We start from the raw sequence: 18,429 nt of genomic DNA, 5'->3' as shown, positions 1-18,429 counted from the left end.
TTTCTTCCATTATATAAAAACCTTTGCTTAACTTGTTATGTGCCTCGATCTACCACCAAAGCCCAGAACACACACACAAATCAATTTCAAGAAAATCTTATCAAATGCTCCTCTTCCTTACCAAAAACAGCTTCATATTAAGCAACTAGTTAAGCCTTTTCTGACCAGTGTTGCATATACGCAACAGGGACCAAATGTATATACATGTGGGCCAGGCAAAAACAGGTTAATGATAACCAACATATATTATACCTCCTATCACATATATTATAACTCCTATCAAATTCAAATAAACCTTAAAACTCAATACAACTGGCATCACATATTAATTGTTCCATTTCCTGAGACAAAGTCCCACCAACATCACATTTATTTTGAGTTTGGAAACATCTGTACACTCCTTTTAAACAAATCTCAATTAGAACTTTGGAATTTCAGTGCCACAAGTGGAATACTTTTCTACCATATACTCTATGGCAGTGGTTCTCAAACTTTGAGGGAGCTTTACTCCCTCAGTAAGTTCTTGCAGGGGAGGGGCTAGGGCAGCAACGTGAGCAACCTTTGTGTAAAGGTTCCCCCATCCCCAGGATCACACCGTTAAGGGGGGGTGAGGGGAGTGCTTGTGACTTACTTTATGAAGGCAGGGCTGCAGCAGGTGCAGGGAGCCCTGCACAGCCCTCTGCAGCACTCCCCGAGGCTTGGAAAGTTTGGAGAAAGCGGGCACAAAGCACCTCCTGCAAAATGGAAGTGCTTTGTGCCTGCTTTCTCCAAATGTTCCAAGCCTCACAGAGCACTGCAGAGGGCTGTGCAGGGCTCCACGCACCTCCTGCAGCCCTGTCTTCATAGAGTAAGTCGCAAGCACCCCCTTGCCCCCCCATATGGATGTGATCCTGGGGATGGGGGAACCTTTACACGAACTGGTGGGTCACAACCCACCAGTCTGAGAACCACTGCTCTATGGGGAGGCAAAAATAATAAATCTATTTCTGATCATTGCCATTGTGCAATGTATCCAGACAACCTATCTGAACAAATCTGGAGCACCTTAAAGCAATTATAGCCAACCAGGAGCCGAACAGCAGCAGCAAGTTTTAAAAAAACATTGTTTTGGAAAATGGTTGGGAAGCCTGAACACCAAGTGAAATCAACCTCCTACAATAAAACTTCTGGGTATTTGCTAGAGTAAAAAACCCACACAATTTTTAAAAGACCTTTTATAAGTGTTTCAAGTTACTGCAGTGCAAGCCCTGTGAAAGAGACAATTCATCAGAGACCTATTCAGCTGACATTTTCAGGAACTAAGACAAACTTTTGTAGAACAAGGATGTAGGAGGCTAGCTAATGAAACACTAACAGTAAACGGTATGTTACTTTTAGAAACTAAAACAAGAAAAAAGACCATCTGAAATAATTTTTTAATGCTTCAAATTAAAAATTCTAACCAGTCAATTTAGCTGTACATAATTTGAGTAATTTGTTTTCTTTCACTTAAGCTAAAAATTCAGAATAAAACTAAGGTCAAAATTCCCTAATCACCATAACTGCATGTTTTGAGAGAGATTAAAAAACCCATAATCACTACTTACAGATTGCCTGCTGATCTCCCCCCACGCCCACCCCAGAAATTACTGAAGTTAGGCATGAGAGTAGTGAACTAAATCTATCTAAAAGTCAGAGATAAAGGTTTCCATTTTAAGATGTTGAATTTAGTTGCTTCATATTTGCAATACTTAACAATGTGATCCAAGATCATCAATGTACAAAAGTATTTTTGAAGGATCAGCACATACATTTCCAAGAGAGAAATGAAAGAACCAAGATCTTATTTTTCCACATAAAGCTCCGCTCCTCTTATCACAAAGACGTTTTAGGACTTCAGTGATCATGAGCAGGAGCTATGAAAGTTAAGTAGACTGACACAATGAGACACCTTTTTGTAACTGACATTCTAATATCCATTCAGAAGTGTACAGTTCTATACACAGCTGTGCATAGTGCACCATTAAGACAGGGTCTGGCCAAAGACCAAGGAAACAAGTATCTGAGATCAGAGATTTCTTGTTTAGTTGAGATTTTATGTTTAGACCTTACTGAACACATACATATGGTCAACCTACCATGCTATTTCAAAAACGTGAAATTCTTTCCAAAAGCCTAGCTTTAAAAATAATTCCTTGTCACAGAATCACTATCTTCCTTGCAGTTTTTTTGTTAAAAGGTGGTTTATGAGTCAAATACCAGTGACAGAACTCATATCCTGTAATCACAATGACACCACTTCTGAATTGTTGACAGAGAATAAGGTTTATAGCAGAGATCCCAGCATTTGATACAGTGTGCTAAATAAACACAATGAGGTCAGGTCTTAATACAAATACAAGTCCAAATGACTGCATCATTATAGTGTCACTAGCCATCATCTCTACTATGTAGAAAGCAAAGATGCATACTTTTTCAACCTGGATATTAAGAGCAAAAGTAAGAGCTGCATTATATATTACAGGGTCCTGCTAATGGAGATCAACAGCTCATGACTAGCATACCAGTTGTAAAAAAAAAAAAATGTCCATGCTGCACTTCAAAGTAACAAAGCATGCATATCATGGGTGCTGGGCCTCCAAAACACATTTGGAACATATGAAACAAACCCTTTTGTTTAACTGCTTCATTTCCTTTCAACAAACTGTAGACTACAGAGATAATACCATTACAGTTCAACTCCTAACCCCGTCATATCTTTCTAGCCCTATCTCAGGTGGTGACTGAAATTACTGAGAGTATGAAAAACAGATTCTGTTTATTATTGCTTAGTAGGAAATAATAGCAGACTTCAACAAGTCTTGACTATAGCTAGAAAAGTTATAAAAGAAAGGGCGCAATCCTGTCTTGCCCTTGGGCCGGCACAAGTCCCTTGCAACAGCCCAGGAGGGTCACAAATGTACCATAAGGCATGTTTGCGCCTCCTTGTGAGTCTGCTGGGCTGGTATTCCGGAGACATTCCAGGGAGGGGGGAGGGCAGGCCGTGGGAGGCCCCGGGGTGGGCAGGCGGGAAGCAGGGCTTGGATCCAGCTGTTATGCTGGATCCTAGCCCTGTTCCCCAAGTACTGTGTAGCAGCTTCAAGCGGCTCCGCTCTCCTCAAACTTGTGCCACCACAGGAAGTGGCACAAGTCCGAGGAGACCTGTAGGGGCTGCAGTGGTGTACCTGGGAATAAGGGGAAGAGTTTCCCCTTACCTTCAGCTGAGCCACTGTGGTGACTTATCTCGCACTGGATACAGTGCAAGCCTCCTGGCTTGCCTGTTCCAGCGTAAGATAGAATTGCACCCAAAGGCAACCTTTTCCTGTACAGGTGATTTGCAACAGTCTCCATCTAGTAATTAAGAGCCTCTAAGAAAAATACTCAGTACTCTTTGGACAAGTATTAGTAATAAAAACTTGAACATAGGAAATTAAGAGTGTTGTGGGGGACAGAACTCTATCAGTAGGGTAATATTGCATCTAACCACATCCTTATCTGGAGGGAAAGGGAAGCTGGGTGCAATGAAGCATCCCTTCTGCCACTCAATTTTTCTGAAAGAGAATTGCATTTTTAAAAGCTATCAAATCCATAATTATTTTTGCTACCTTTAATACATTATGATACCATCCAATATTTACTTTGACAAAGTCAAGACTAAATTCCTCACTGATACTGTACCTCCATATTTAGGTGAAACTGGGTCTGCGGAAACCCCTCCCTTTACCAGCTGGGCCGGTACCAATTCTATACCGAATTGGTATAGAATGCCTTTGCATACCATACACTTGGTCAAGATGTGACTATTTGTAGAAGGCCTTTAACATTAAAAATCTCTATTGTGCTTGATCTTCCTTTATGACTGGTTGCTTGAATCAGTTTTTCAAACTCTTAGTAATTTCAATCACTATCTGAGATAGGGCTAGAAAGGGATGATGGGATTAGGAGTTGATGGTATTATCTCTATAGCAATTAGCTTTTGTTGACATTGTTATTTTGCCTAACTTATTATAAACCACTCTGGGTCTGTCTATACAAGAGTGGCATATAAATCTTAAAATATAAAATGTACATCCTTCACATATTTCCCTTATGTGGGGTAAAAAGTAAACAAGTTTGATTCAAAAGTAACTTGCATGAGTCGCAAGATATTCCTGCTCATGCACGGTGACATACCCAAAGTTCAAGGATTCTTGCTGCTATCCAGCCCAGCCCAGCCCACACCCCATATTCTATGTTTCAAAGGTCTTATGACTCTCAAGAGTGGATTCTTAAAGGGAGTAGAGAAAATGTTTCACAAGCATAAGTCTGGGTTAAATACAAACTCATTGGCAAAATTAAGAAAAAGTAAATTGATATTCCAAATCATAACTCTTTACATTCCAATTCAGTTAGAGATCTTTAAGTGGAAAGCAGGTTTGCACTCCTGAACCTTCCTGTAAGTATAGAGGCAAGTGGGAGATGGAGAAATCTTGCAACAAGAACTTTTGGACATGTACAGTGGACCTGCTATATTTGCAGATTTAGGACCCATGGATTTCACTACCTACAGATTCTGAACCTGTGGGGTCAGCCACACATACATCGTCCAGAGACAACCAGAGCTGTGCTCCAGACACCTCCAGAAGGTGTTCTGACAGCTGTGGAAGGCTGTGCATGCCTTCCTGGCCCTCAGAATGCCTTCTAAGGCCATCAGGAGGCTGCATATGGCTGCCATCAGGTTGCATACAGCCTCCTCAGCACTCAGAACATCCTCTGGAGGTGACAAGAATACAGCTCCCATTGCCTCTATAGAGGGCTGTGAGACCCATGGATTTCATCATTCACAAGGGTTCCTGGAATGGTTCACCTGTACATGGTGCTACTAAAGATGTGAAGGCCCAGAAAAATTAGGAAAAACAAAAGTTTCTACGTTTCCCTCCTTCAGGACAATTTTCACCCTTTCCAGTGGTAAATACTGGAATTTTGAGGAACATTGAAAATAACTCTTTTGGAATGCATGAAATTTTTAAGATAAGGTTTCACTCACTGAAAGTGTCAGCAACTCTGCTGTTATGAACCATCAGATGATAAAGTTTAGGAACTACTGCCTTGGGAAATCGCAGCATACTCCCAGAGATGCCACAGGATGTCCCCAGTGCTCCCTCCTATCTGTTGTCCCAGGCTCTGCCATCTTGGATCTTGAAAGATCCAAGATGGCGTTGTCTGGCTGAGCCAGGAAGAGGAGGCTGCAGGAATGCCATGACCCTGGTAAGATGGGGAACCACTGTTATATGGTGATCATCTCTTTAGATGAAGGAAGGGCTACACAAGCTCAGCATCAGATATGCAACTTCCTGCTCTCCTTGCAACATATTTGAAATCTTGTTTTTGCAATAATCGGGTAAAAAGCATAAATACCAACATTACCAGCCTAACTCTCAAATACTTTGGAAATCATGCTCCAGTAACACAATACTGAATCTATATAGCCCTCTATATATCATACAAGCATTGTTTTGTTTATTACCTTTTAAGAGCAAAATGGTACTACTAGTCAGTTACTGTTCACTAGTCATCTGACACTACTATTCATCTGACACCAACAGTATTACTGCTTCTAAAACCAAACAGTGTTACATGATCACTGGAGAGCTGAAGTCATGGTAAACTGAACCAACAAGTTTTCTCTGAAAAGCCAGATGGCTAATCTTCTACAAGCATTTGTAGAAATGGTCAATTTTTATTATTTATTTGGGGTCAGGGGGGAGGGGAGAAGAGTATGAACATACTTTTTTCAGTACGGCTATTTTAAACAAAAGAATGCGGTTATAGACATAGTTAGAAAGTAGACTTCAAGAGAAAACTAAACACATGCCACATGTTTCTAAGACATCAAGGTGTGGAAAGAGTCATGCAAAGAACAGAAAATACCTGTACCGAGCCACCATGTCTGTCAGCTGCTAGGTGAGCTCTCAAGTGATGGGGATTGGCCTGATGGGGGTCCCAAGCTGCCCTGTGGTCTGTCGACTGCCAGTTATATAATGCATTAAGCATGCATGGAAGAGGAGGAATAAGAACCCAGAACATATTAAACACGTCATGCTGCTAATCAACTATATAAAAATCACAGGAACACATTTGGGCATCTATGTACATGTAGCAATTCTGCATCTGAATGCAGAAAGACACATGTTTAAAGTTTTTTCTCCAAACCATAACAAAAACTTCAAACATGAAATTCATGCAGAACAGGAATACCTGGGGGAAGGGGTATTTGGGCTGGGTTAAGTTTCTTTAAGAACACACATCATGGAACAAATGAAAGTCTATTTGAACAATGCACCCCTTAAAATATAAGATCTTCAGTACATCCGTTGCATGCATACTCAACTAGCAGACTGTCATTGTTATATTTAATGTTTAAATACTAAAAGTTAAGATAGCTTCAGCAAGATGGAAGTAGTAACGTACATCACCACATTAATTTTTTGTGTTAAATGTGATCTTGAAACTAATGTACTTTTGATTTCTTTTATTTAAAAAATCATGCAGAGAAGGAATTCTTAATAAGCGGAATATTCAATATACACATGTATTACATGTGCAAAGTATATAATCTACATTTATTGTCCTCTATGTTCTGGGATACACCATATATTTTATAAGTTACACTCAGTTGTAACCCTAGTCATTTAATTGTGCCTCAGGAGGATCATGCCCATTCCACCATCTTGGGCCTTTAAAGAACTGTCTTTCTAAGGAAAACCAAGTAATAGATGGAGTCAGGCCTATACAGTCATCAGCTGGATTGCATTTCAAATGGTTCAGGTAGCTCCCACCATCTTGGTTCTGCAAATTACTAGCCACTGTGGGAATGGTGGAGACTACCAATATTTGGTTTTCCATATATTTTTTCCAGCTCATTTAAAGTCAACCAATATAGTTCAACACAAGCTGAACAGCAAAATATAAAGTGAAGTACAACATAGCCCAAGGTAGACTATAACCTAATTACTGCAGGAAGGAACACTTATGAAATTGTACTATACAATTTAAAATTCAGGTTTTTTGACAATAGCAACAATTCAATTCTCACAAAGTAAGTTTTTGCTAGTAACGTGATAACCACTGTTGAGCTGAAATCAGAATTTCCATGTGTGCTTAGTTTTAATTTAGATGAAGTTCTGGCTAAGCTCTAGCTATGGGGAAAATATAAAAAACTTGAACAGAACCGTGATTAGTCTTAAGCCATTTCTGCCTAGCATTGCATATACGCAGCAGGGATCAAATGTGAACACCTGTGGGCTGGGCAAAAATGGATTAACTGCAGCTAACATCAGTGCTAATATTTAAGCATGGTTAAAGTAGCTAAGGGAAACTTACTCTGAAGAGGGGGAATACTCACCCTCTTGTTCTACTCCCAGTCTCTGAACTGCAACTAACAGTTCTTTCAATATGCCTTAATTGACCCAGGTGGTTTACAACATGGTTTAAGTACAGAATAAACATACAGGTTCCAACTAAATTTTATATTTATACTTACACACTGCTACATACAAAAAGTACATTAGGAGTTACTTTAACTTTACTATTCTTTTTGAAGAGGCCTTTGTATAAAGCTAATGCCAAAACATTTGTATTAAATGCTAACACTGAGAAAGCAGTCAACTCAGTATTTTTGTTATTCTGGCAGCAAAACCTTTAGTGAACATATTACAGTACAAAGGTGGCACACACTGATGGACAACATACCTGATTTTTGGACTGTTTAAGATCCCTGTGTAGATGTGCATCTCTGTTGGAAGATATTGCAGGATCTGAATGGATTGAACCCACTGGAGTAGGCTGTAAACAATAATCAGAATATCGGAAAATAAAACTGCAGACTTTCAAAGCTTCAACATTTACTTTGGAAAAACACACTGTAGAACTGTTTTAAAAACTTAGTGTTCCAAATTATTTTCAATGAAAAAAGCAAAACATTCTACTCCAACACATTCCCTCCTATTTCCTCATCCCAAAGCCCACCACTACCCCAAATCAAGAGGAAAACTGAAAGGGGAAACCTAAAGAGCAAGGATATATTGTGTCAAATGTATCAACATTTAGCACAACTGTGATGATTAAGAAGACTTCATGCAATTAACCTCATTCACCTGGCAGCCTTTGCCAAGTAAGAATTACTATCACATAGAGATGGCTTTGTAACTTACATAAGTGCTAAATATCTTTCCCCCCTCTCACAGGATACTGATGTTAAGAATGTGTTGGTTGCAAGCAGATAACTATGTGAACCTATTTATAAAAGATTAACCTAGTGTCAGCTTAGACCAGAGGTGGCCAAACTTACTTATAAGAACCACATACAATAAACTTCAGTGTTTGAGAGCCACAATACTTAAGCAACTAAATTCTTAAATGAATATATTCAACATGAACATTAAACACACAATATAATTCAGTAGACTCTCAGGTCGTATCTAGTAAATTATAAAGCTTGATTTTTTAAATTTATCTTTTATATTATGATAAGAAAAGGTGCTCAGTCAACATGTTTCTGTGAGTTGCATATTATGTCAGAGAGCTACATGTGGCTTGTGAGTCACAGTTTGGCCACCACTGGCTTAGACTGTAGCCATTTAAGACAGTGGTTCTTGGACATTTTAGACCAGGATCCACTTTTCATGATGACAATCTGTCTGGGACCCACTGGAAGTGATGTCATTGACCTGGAAGTGATGCCATGCCCAGAAGTGACATCATCAAGCAGGAAGTGCCATCACAGTGGTGCCAATGTCGGAAGTGATATCATTAAGCAGGAAGTGACATCACTTCCAGGTTCTCACCTAGGAACTCAAAAACTTCAAATGACAAGAGAAAACATTCCAGTACAGAAGTTTTTCCCAATTCTGTGTCCCAGGCTACCAAGCATTCCACCTGTAAAATTCAATATACTTCTCGTAACAAGCTGTCTGTGAAGGGTGTGCTTGCTTCCAGCTAGTGTTGAGCATGGAATTGATATATTTTGAATATGCCCACCAGTGTTCATGGCACCTAGCAAACTAACTACTCTGAAGCCTCCTACAGATCCAGCAAAACCAGACTCGTCTGCACACCTATAAGACGGGAGTCTTCCCTCTTTCCTAGCCAAGATCACACACATGCTCAGCCCACTCTCCCCAGTTCTCCCACCCTATTTCTCTCCTAGCCCTCAGATCATACATGCTCAGCTCATTCTCTCCAGTTCCCCCATCCCTCCCTCTCCTGGTTATCTCAGTGCTTTAGTTTCTTTATTTGCTGCACATCAAAACTTTCACCAAGTGAATCCTTCATTGTGGGAGGGACGATCCTTTTCTGAGCCCTGAATCCTCCCTCCCAGACTTTGTGCAAGAATCTTTGCAAAGGAGCCCATCAAGAAGCAAGGGGGGGAGGGGCAGCTTCAGACTCCCACCTGAAATTCAAGAGACAGGCTCTGCTCTGCCAGTACAGCCATGCTCACTGGAGAAATGGAACAGGTGCTGCCTCACTCTTTTGCAGCTGCGCGTGCTGCTCTTTTAGACCCAGAGGAGAGAAGCTTCTCTCTCTTTCTCTCTCTCTGCAGGACTGATACAGGCTTGAAAAATATCGGCACCCACTGCCAGATTCCAAGATGGTGTTGCTCAGTTCATTTTGCCAATACCCAAGATGGCACCGCCCAGTTCATTTTTCCAGTTTCCAAAATGGCACCGCCCAGCTCATTTTGCCAGTATCCAAGATGGTGTCATCCAGCTTTTCGCGACCCACCCAAAATCGGGTCATGACCCACCAAATGGGTCGCGACCCACAGATGGAGAACCTCTGATTTAAGGGGTTCTCAAATATTTGTCAAAGTTTAACAGACATTTCTCATTAAATTGTTTTAACTTGCTTCTGCGCAAACTAGAATGCACTAGCAAAGGTTGACTGGGCAACTGCATTAGCCTAAAACAGAAGCTCCATAGTATTTCACCAGTGCAGCCAAAGCACTATTTGACAAAGACCAAATTACACATTCCATTTAAACCAATGTAAATTTTTCAAACTTAGTACAGGAATACCCATATCTGTGGGATTTCCGTTCTGGAACCCCCTGTGGATACCTGAATCTGTGGATACAAGAGGGCGCCTACACCCACCCTCCGGAGCGTCCCCACCCTCAGAGCGTCCCCTGAGCCCAGCAGAGGCCACAGACATCCATCCCAGCAGTCTCTGCCAGGCTCAGACAGAGCTTTACAATGAAAAGCTTTACAATGAAGAGCTTTACAAAAAAAGTGGAGTTGACATTTTTAATGTCTTACAAGGCATTATAAGTTGGCTTCCCTGAGCTTCCTAACGCCTTTCAAGGGCATTAGAAATGTCACTTCCAGTTTTACGGGAAAAAATTATTGTGTAGCTCAGTCTGAGAGCAGAAGAGGTCACAGACAGATGGACGTGGCCTTTGCTGGGCTCAGAGAACCCTCCAGAAGCAAGGGGAACTCTGCTCCCCTCACCTCCAGAGGGGGCATGCACTCAGGGCGCACACAGGGGGAATTCAATCCATGGATAAGTGAATCCGCGGATACGGGGGCCCCATATATTGTATGTTTCACCATACACACACAAGAGCACCCAATATAATGTAATATATTCATTTTGCAAGTTCCTCTGTAAACGAAAGAAACATGAATTTGAAAATTCACTGGTAATTTCTATAAACAAGACTTCATTAGCTCCTTTGATTAAGTCATTCAAATAAAATAGAGCAACAGAAGTCAGGTACATATAATGAAAACACGATACAGTGTAGTCTTTATAGTTTTACTGTAGCTCTACTGCTCAAAAGAGTAAACAGTACTTTATACATTCAATACAAGACAAACATCAAGTATACCTCTCAGGCACAAAGAAAGGCACCTAAAATATCTGGCTAAGGCTTCAGAAGAGACTGAAAATAGGAATCTTTTCTGCAACAGCACTAGATATGATATACCAGTTTCTTTCAATCTGTGGGTTCATTCATTCATTTCAATATTTTATTTTTAATAAGTTAGACTTGGTGATACCATGGAATGTGACTTCGTTTGGGGAAATGTTACAGATCTGTACTTTTAACAGACTACTGTGTATATGCTTTTAACAATGATAGTCAATGGAGCTTACTCCAGGGTAAGTTTGGATAGGATTGCAGCCTCAGATTGTCAAAAGATTATACTGCTTGATGATGTCAATTCCAGCCATGACATCATTTCCAAATTAATGACATCACTTCCACTGAGTTCCAACAGATTGTCATTCTACAAAGTGGATCCCGGTGCTAAAACATTTGAGCGCCTCTGTGTTATACTGAAGTCAATGCTATCACTTACATTCACCATGAATTTCAGAACAATATTAAAAACTACTTGTTCAGTTATACTTACCAGTTGCTTACCAATCCAGTCATATTCATAATCAAACATATAGCCCTTCCGATCAAACAAGTCCGTAAAGAGCTTCCTTAAGTAGTCATAGTCTGGTTTTTCAAAAAAATCCAGTCTTCTCACATAACGAAGATATGTAGCCATTTCCTCTAGATGAATAATTAATGTTCATAATTAATCATTAGTAAAAACACATGCTGAGGTACTTGTATCTTCCACACTAAGAGAAAACCTATTTTGCAAATATTGGAACACAGAAATAGACAACATTTTGATAACTCATATTGACATAGCAGCTCTAGGCTAGACAGCAAGTTTTCAGTACAATCTCAGAATAGCAACACCATCTTAGTTCACATTAAACCTTCCAGATCCTTGAAGAGTAACAATGCTGTGAACTCCAATAAAGGTGGTAGGAACCTAGTGAATGCGTTGAGCAACTGTGGAAATTGAGACAGGCCAATTTTGATCCAATGTAAGGTTCTAGAGATAAAATAGGATGGTGCTCCCTGCAGTCACCTGGGTCTAAAAAGGAGGCGGTATCCAGTGGACTTCTTGGAACTGAAGCTATTTTCACTGGAGAGGGAGAGGTGCTTCTGTGACCCCAGGTATTTGTAGCATATAGCAGTCTGACATACAAGAATAAAATCTTCAATTTTTCCAGTTTGGAGAGATCCAAGGACAGGTGAAAGAAGTATTGGTAACATCTCCTGTAGACTGCTGTTCATCCATTTAAGAGCAGGGTCTCAAATGAAAAAGAGACAACAACATGTTGATCTTCCACCTCCCCGACTGCCACAAGTGGTAGGGTAAAAGAAACTGGCAACTCCAATGTTACTGGAGAAGTCTCCTTAAGGACTGCTTCTTATTGTTCATTGGATGGTCCCACTCTTGTTGAATCCTTATAAACTTTTGGTCTGTAAAAGATTTGGTGTGCCTACTAAACAACGTTGTAGTTCACCACTGGGTCAGTTGACTAGGTGAGATGATTCCCGGTGGCAGAGACTGATCTAAGATTCAACTTATCATCCCATCAAGTAGTGATGGCAGATATGCCATGCCCTTAACCTTGAGTTGAACAGGTTGATCATCAGGTGCTATTTGTACCTTGTCCAGAGGCCAACAAGCAGATGCTCCTATTACAGTACATTTGCTTCATTAGTTTCTGGCAGTGATTCTGCAAGTCAACTCTGTGGGCCTCACCAAACTAAAACAAACATGAGTCATGTTGTCTGTGAAAGGTACTGTAGTTTTATTTTACAGGATACACTTTAAAAAAAATTTGAGTCACAATCTCCATGTCTCAGACCTTGAAGGGAACCACCACCTAAGATGAAGGGGTCAGCCAAGAAAAAATTTGAGAAAAATAAAGTCCAAGACAAACACCCAAGAAATAAGAAGAAACTAGAAGGGGAAAAGGAAGAGTGCTCAAGTTCCCAAGTAGTTCACAGTGAATCTGCAGAGCTATTTTCATCAATGCTGTTCACATGATGGTTAGAACCAAGTGGCTCCACCTCTTTAGGCAGAGACTTTCTCCTTCTGGAAGGACAGAAGAGCTCCAGTTCTCAGATTTTAACGCTTTAAACATTTCCAAGGTTGCTCTGCACAGGCACAGATCCCATCATAGAGATTGTATAGAAATTACATTCTAGAAATACCAGTTTTTGTTTAGCAGGTAGATGAAAGAAGCAGGAAACCTACCTTACTTGTCCTGCCAATATTTATCAGCAACTGCACCAAGACAGTGCTGCTGAGAAGGAAGAACTATGCACAGTTGTGATTAACATCACAAGTACAAACTTCCAGAGGGTAGCTGTATTAGTTGTTGCAATACAGCGTCTTATAGCACCTTAAATACTAATCAATTCATTTCAGCATACACTTTCAGTTGCATGAAATGAAATCACTGAGCAGGCATATATACAGCAATACTTCCTCAAATTCTGCTCCCTTAAGCATTATTTTGTTACTGAGCTCTTTGTTCTGGGTGTGACTGATAGGTACTGCAGCCAATGGGAGCAAAGGATTGTGGCTAGCACACACCAATGAGTGCCAGTTTCTGGACTTCTTTCATGAGGTCTCCTAAAGTGCAATTTCACGCAGTATTCAGTTTTTCACGAAAGTATCCTCCATGTTATGAGAATTACTGCTGTACACAGGTATAGAAAAAAACAGTTGTCAGGTTTTTGGCATCCCAGGCTTGAGATTGTTATTTCCCAGGGTGTGGCAGGAGGGGCCTTGATGTCCAGCCCCGGTATGAAATGTAAATTAAAGGAACAGCAGCACTGTACTGTATATGTATGCTGATGCAATCAGCTGCACTTGTTACAGGTGGGAGTCACGTGACCTGGGGAGATGTGTGCAGAGTCACACAGGCAATGGAGGAATGGTGCAATGCACCACTGGACAGCCAATCAGAGTGGGTTACAAGACTGTCTTATGACTATGAGGTCGCCCTACTCTGATTGGCTGGCCCCACTATATATGGGGCAGGCACAGACTCCTGGGTGTGGGTTGTTGTGGTCGAGTTTCTGCATGCCATGCTGCTTGTTTGTGTACTGATTTTGGACTGCCTTCTCGTGACTGTGACCTGCTGTATCCCTGACTTCTGGACCATTTGACTGACTACTCTTCTGCCTGCTCCTTTTACCAATACATGCTTCTGCAACAAACAAGCCTGTGTATGCTTCTTTGGCTCTGTTTGGGATCGCCTGCTTCTTTTGCTACCTCCCTAAGCTCCCGTGCCATTCTGCTATTGAGAAAGCAAGGGCTATCCTCCCCTGCTGACCTGACAGTTGTGAAAGGCAGACTCAGAGGGTTTTGGAGTGGAAAAGGCACAGGCAGTGACTGTTATAAGGTAAAGTACAGCAACAAGCACAGCAGAGAAAGTCATTACTTGCCTGAAGAATAAATGGACAAGAAACTAATAGGAGAACATTTCAGTCTCCTAGGACACACTGCTGACGATCTGAAAGTCATCATTTATAGGAATTACAAAGGAAGACTCCAGCAGGAAACTGCTGTACTAGAATTTATCCAGAAATCTGATTGTATTCAATTTGGTTTGAACAAAGATCAAGGTTTCCTGTCTTGCTATACTGTGAAATAACTAAGTTCAGTAAGAGAGAATAAACTATTACCAAGCATGGTTGATGTAAAAATATTATTGTACTTCGTGTATTTAGTGTCTCAACGGAACCGTCACCCTCTGCATTTTTCATATTCCATGACCATTTTCATTCTTTCTTTAAAGGTCTAGACCAGGAGTCTCCAAACATTTTGGCCAGAGGGCTGCATCAAATATCTGGCATGGTGTGGAGGGCCAAAAAAAATTTAAATACAGTAGAACCTCCAAAGATGACCACCTCTCTATACTGACTACCTCCTTAAGTTGACCTAATTTTCACAGTATGGACAGACACTGCATATACACTATGGGAGACCAACCTCTCTATATTGACCACCTCCTTAAGCTGTAACTTGACCACTTTGACCATTGCACAGAGTATTAATTTACCCTCCATAAGTTGCCCACTGAACGCAATACTGTGGGCCTGTGTTTTGTCTGGTTTGTCCCATCTTGGAAAAGCAAGAAGCCACGCAACAATCCCTCCCCTACGCCTGCTAGCGCGTGTGCAAAAGGGTTTTCATAAGTGGGCACACTGCACGTATCCAACAGAACTGTGCCAGCTGCTGACTGTACCTGGACATGTACCAAGTTGTGAGGGACATGAGGTTGCTTGTGCATAGTGAAGCCACTATCCTTTCACTTTGGTTCCCATCACCGCTGCATTACTTTACACTTATATTGAAACAACTGCTATTTTGCAGCCTATTCTCCCAGTTTAGAGAGATCCTTCTGGAGCACTTCACAATCCCTTCTGGTCTTCACCACTCAGAAAAGTTTAGTGTCATCCACAAACTTGTCCACCTCCCTGCTTATCCCTATTTCCTGGCCAATTACGAAGACTATCCTCTTATTCCCTGACTGTGGAGTTCTCAACAGCTTTTAGTGAGGGACCATATCAAACACCTTCTGGCATTTAGTGAATCTGAGGAGACCAGTGGAGGCCAGGCAGCCTAAGTGTTTTTGGTTTTTTTCCAGCTGTTGGGACTATGTAACATGCTACGGGCTGACAAGGGATAGCATTGGTCTGCCTGTCTGCTATGAAACCAAGAATTTATTTTTAACTTACAATTTTTTTAAGCTTATGAATTTCCAGGGGTTTTTTTAAACACTGATTGTGGGCTGTATATTCTGTCTCTTGATATAGATATAGATGATATAAATAGTAAGCATCACAAGAGGATCAATTCTCATTGATATTTGCAGTAAAACTTTTTAGAAATCCAATCTAAATAATAAACTTGGCCTTGCATTTGTTGTCCTGGGAGCTAGACATGATAATATTTAAATGCCTTTTTCCCCTGTATGTTGACCACCTCTCTATGTTGACCAATTTCTCCAGTCCCTTGTGTGGACAACTTAAAGAGGTTCCACTGTATAAAATTTAAATAAATAAGAGATGGAACTTAGATGAGTGAACCAATGAATGATTGGGCTCATTGATTCAACCTCTCTGTCCTCAGAACACCCTCCAGACACAATCAGAGCACAGTTCTGGTCATGTTCAGTTGAGTGGGCCAGAGGCTTTCAGGGGACAAGAGGTTGGCTGTGGGCCGGAAAGAGGCTTGCTGTGGGCTGCATCTGGCCCCCGGGTCGGGGTTTGGAGACCCCTGTCATAAAGTATTACACAAAAGGTTTATGTTGAAATAAACTGGTTTGTATTTGATGTGCTACCGGGTTCCTTATCACAAGTACAAGCAATTTAAGATTTGACCTAATGACCAATGTAAAGTTGGCACAGTCATCTACACAGACTTTTCTTGAACAACAAAACCAATTACCTGGAAAGTTTTCACACAGTACTTCTATGGGGGTTGCTCGCTTTGTGTCTCCAATTTTTTGATACCGCTCTTTCAGTGTATCTGCCTAAGTTTGAAAATATATCAAATTGGTTGCTTTAGAAACATTTTATGAAAATGACAATATTTGAAGAAATAAGACAAAAGAATTAAGCACTCTACCTTTAAGCCTTGCCATGGAAGGCTGCCTCTTAAAAAATACATGAACATATGACCTAAAGCTTCCAAATCATCTCTTCTACTTTGCTCTGAAAAAGCAAATTGAAAATATTAAAGACTAACCAAGTTGAAAGCTATCACATACCCAAGCAATACATGAATGTTTACAGTTACACAGGTATACACTTTATAAAGGTGTACACTTTATACTCTACAGCTGTTGAAGCACACAACACAAGTTAATAGTACAGAAAACAAGGTATTAATTACAACTAATAGTCTGTTCTGGATTTTGAAAGGGTTCTGATTTATTTTTTTTACTAGGTATTTATATACTGCCTTTCTGGTCATTGGATTGACTTTATTCAAGGCAGTTTACATAGGAAGGCGTTTCTAAATCCCTCAAGGGGATTTTTACAATCAGAGATTCTCTCTTTCAAGAACCAACAACATTTCAGAATGGATCTTCCTGGTTTGGTCTCACTTCTGGCCTCCAGTTCTCCCATGCAGGCTGACAAGCAGCTCCATCTCTCACATGGAGGGCAGCCAAGACGCTTCTTGCTTACACAAGGGCAGGTGGAATCATTCAGCTCGGCTTGTCAGCTGCTTCAAAATTGTTATGCCAGTGCAACATTACAATCAAGATAAAAGAAAAAAAGGTCTCAGGAGCTAGATTCTGAAATTACTAGGCAGTCTCTCTCTCTCCTTCCTAAAAGCAAGAAAGAAACAGCTTTGCCTTTAGAACACAGTTCGCAACTGAAAGAGGAGTCCTGGATTCAAAGACAATATGCAAAGTTTGCTGCTCTTAATTGGGGGGGGGGGGAGGAAGGACTGAAAATGAACAGCTAAATACATTGTCAAAAGGACTCCATGTTTTAATATACGATTGGGTTCTCGACAGTGGCCATGGGAGACACAAATACACTCTCTGAAGAAAGCAGAAGCAGAAAACTATTCCATACATTCCCTTCTGAAAGCTGCTTGTAGTACTGTCGTGATGCCAGCTTACATTTACAACATCTAAAGCTGGAAAGGAGAAGGTAGTATTCCAAAAGTTGCAGGAGGGACTGTCAAGTTCTTCTGAGCAGGAAATCTAAATTCCTAGAGAAGTCGTATAAGAAAGCTAAACCAACAGCCTCTACATCCACATAGCTTTTCAATACAGAAACAAGCAAAAAAAAGACTACCTGCAATTATTCAAGCTTCTGTTTACTCAAATATTGAAGTCCTGCTGCAAGTGCTCCTGAATTCACAAATTATTCCTTGGGAACTTGGGAACAGAGTCTTATTTAATGACAGATCTCTGGAGCAGTGGTTCTCTAACAGGTGGGTCGCAACCCACCAGTTCATGTAATGCTTCCCCCATCCCTTTAAGGAGCAGGGGAAGGGGAGGGAGGCAGCAAAGTGATCCCCAGGATTGCGCAGCTAAGGGAGGGTGAGGGGGGTGCTTGTGACTTACTCTGAATGCTGCTGGAGGCTGCAGGAGGTGCAGAGAGCCCTATGCAGCCCTCCACAGCACTTGCCAATGCTTGGAAGCTTCAACAGAAATGGGCGCAAATCACCTTCTGCAAAACGGAAGTTCTTTGCGCCCGCTTCTATTGCACCTCCTGCAGCCTCCAGCAGCCCTGCATCAAAGTAAATCACAAGCACCTCCCCAGCCCACCTTAGTGGCACGATCCTGGGGACCACGTCTCTGCCCTAGCCCCTCCCCTGCAAGAACTTACTGAGTGAGTAAAGCTCCCTCAAAGTCTGAGAAACCCTGCTCTTGAGGATGCTACCCTGAGACCTAGCTCTCATATCGCATTTGGGTGTCAAGAGAAGATAGTCTTGTTCTCCTGTTATCTAACTGAATTTTTACTGGTGTTGGATTTGTGTGTTTTTGATTGTGATTATTTTTGTTCAGTTTTTATAATTATTTAAAATTTTATGC

The 18,429-nt window shown here is 41.0% G+C and overlaps 1 protein-coding gene across 4 annotated transcripts in view; it reads right to left on the bottom strand.

The window, feature by feature from the left end:
• Positions 1–18,429, bottom strand: part of CSNK1G3 (casein kinase 1 gamma 3) — an 83,982-nt gene that overhangs the window by 15,576 nt on the left and 49,977 nt on the right. For 3 of the 4 annotated variants that reach the window (XM_066614011.1, XM_066614014.1, XM_066614012.1), the window contains exons 8-12: positions 16,503–16,588; positions 16,323–16,407; positions 11,415–11,563; positions 7,750–7,842; positions 5,929–6,024 (exon numbers count right to left, since the gene is read on the bottom strand). In XM_066614011.1, coding sequence (XP_066470108.1) covers positions 5,929–6,024; positions 7,750–7,842; positions 11,415–11,563; positions 16,323–16,407; positions 16,503–16,588 — 509 coding nt within the window. The remainder of the gene's footprint in view (positions 1–5,928; positions 6,025–7,749; positions 7,843–11,414; positions 11,564–16,322; positions 16,408–16,502; positions 16,589–18,429) is intronic. The other variant, XM_066614013.1, reaches the window with a different exon arrangement.

Source organism: Tiliqua scincoides, chromosome 2, assembly GCF_035046505.1.
Source record: "Tiliqua scincoides isolate rTilSci1 chromosome 2, rTilSci1.hap2, whole genome shotgun sequence".
NCBI lineage: Eukaryota > Metazoa > Chordata > Lepidosauria > Squamata > Scincidae > Tiliqua > Tiliqua scincoides.
The sequence above is the reverse complement of the archived record's forward strand: the minus strand, read 5'-3'. Positions and strand labels throughout refer to the sequence as shown.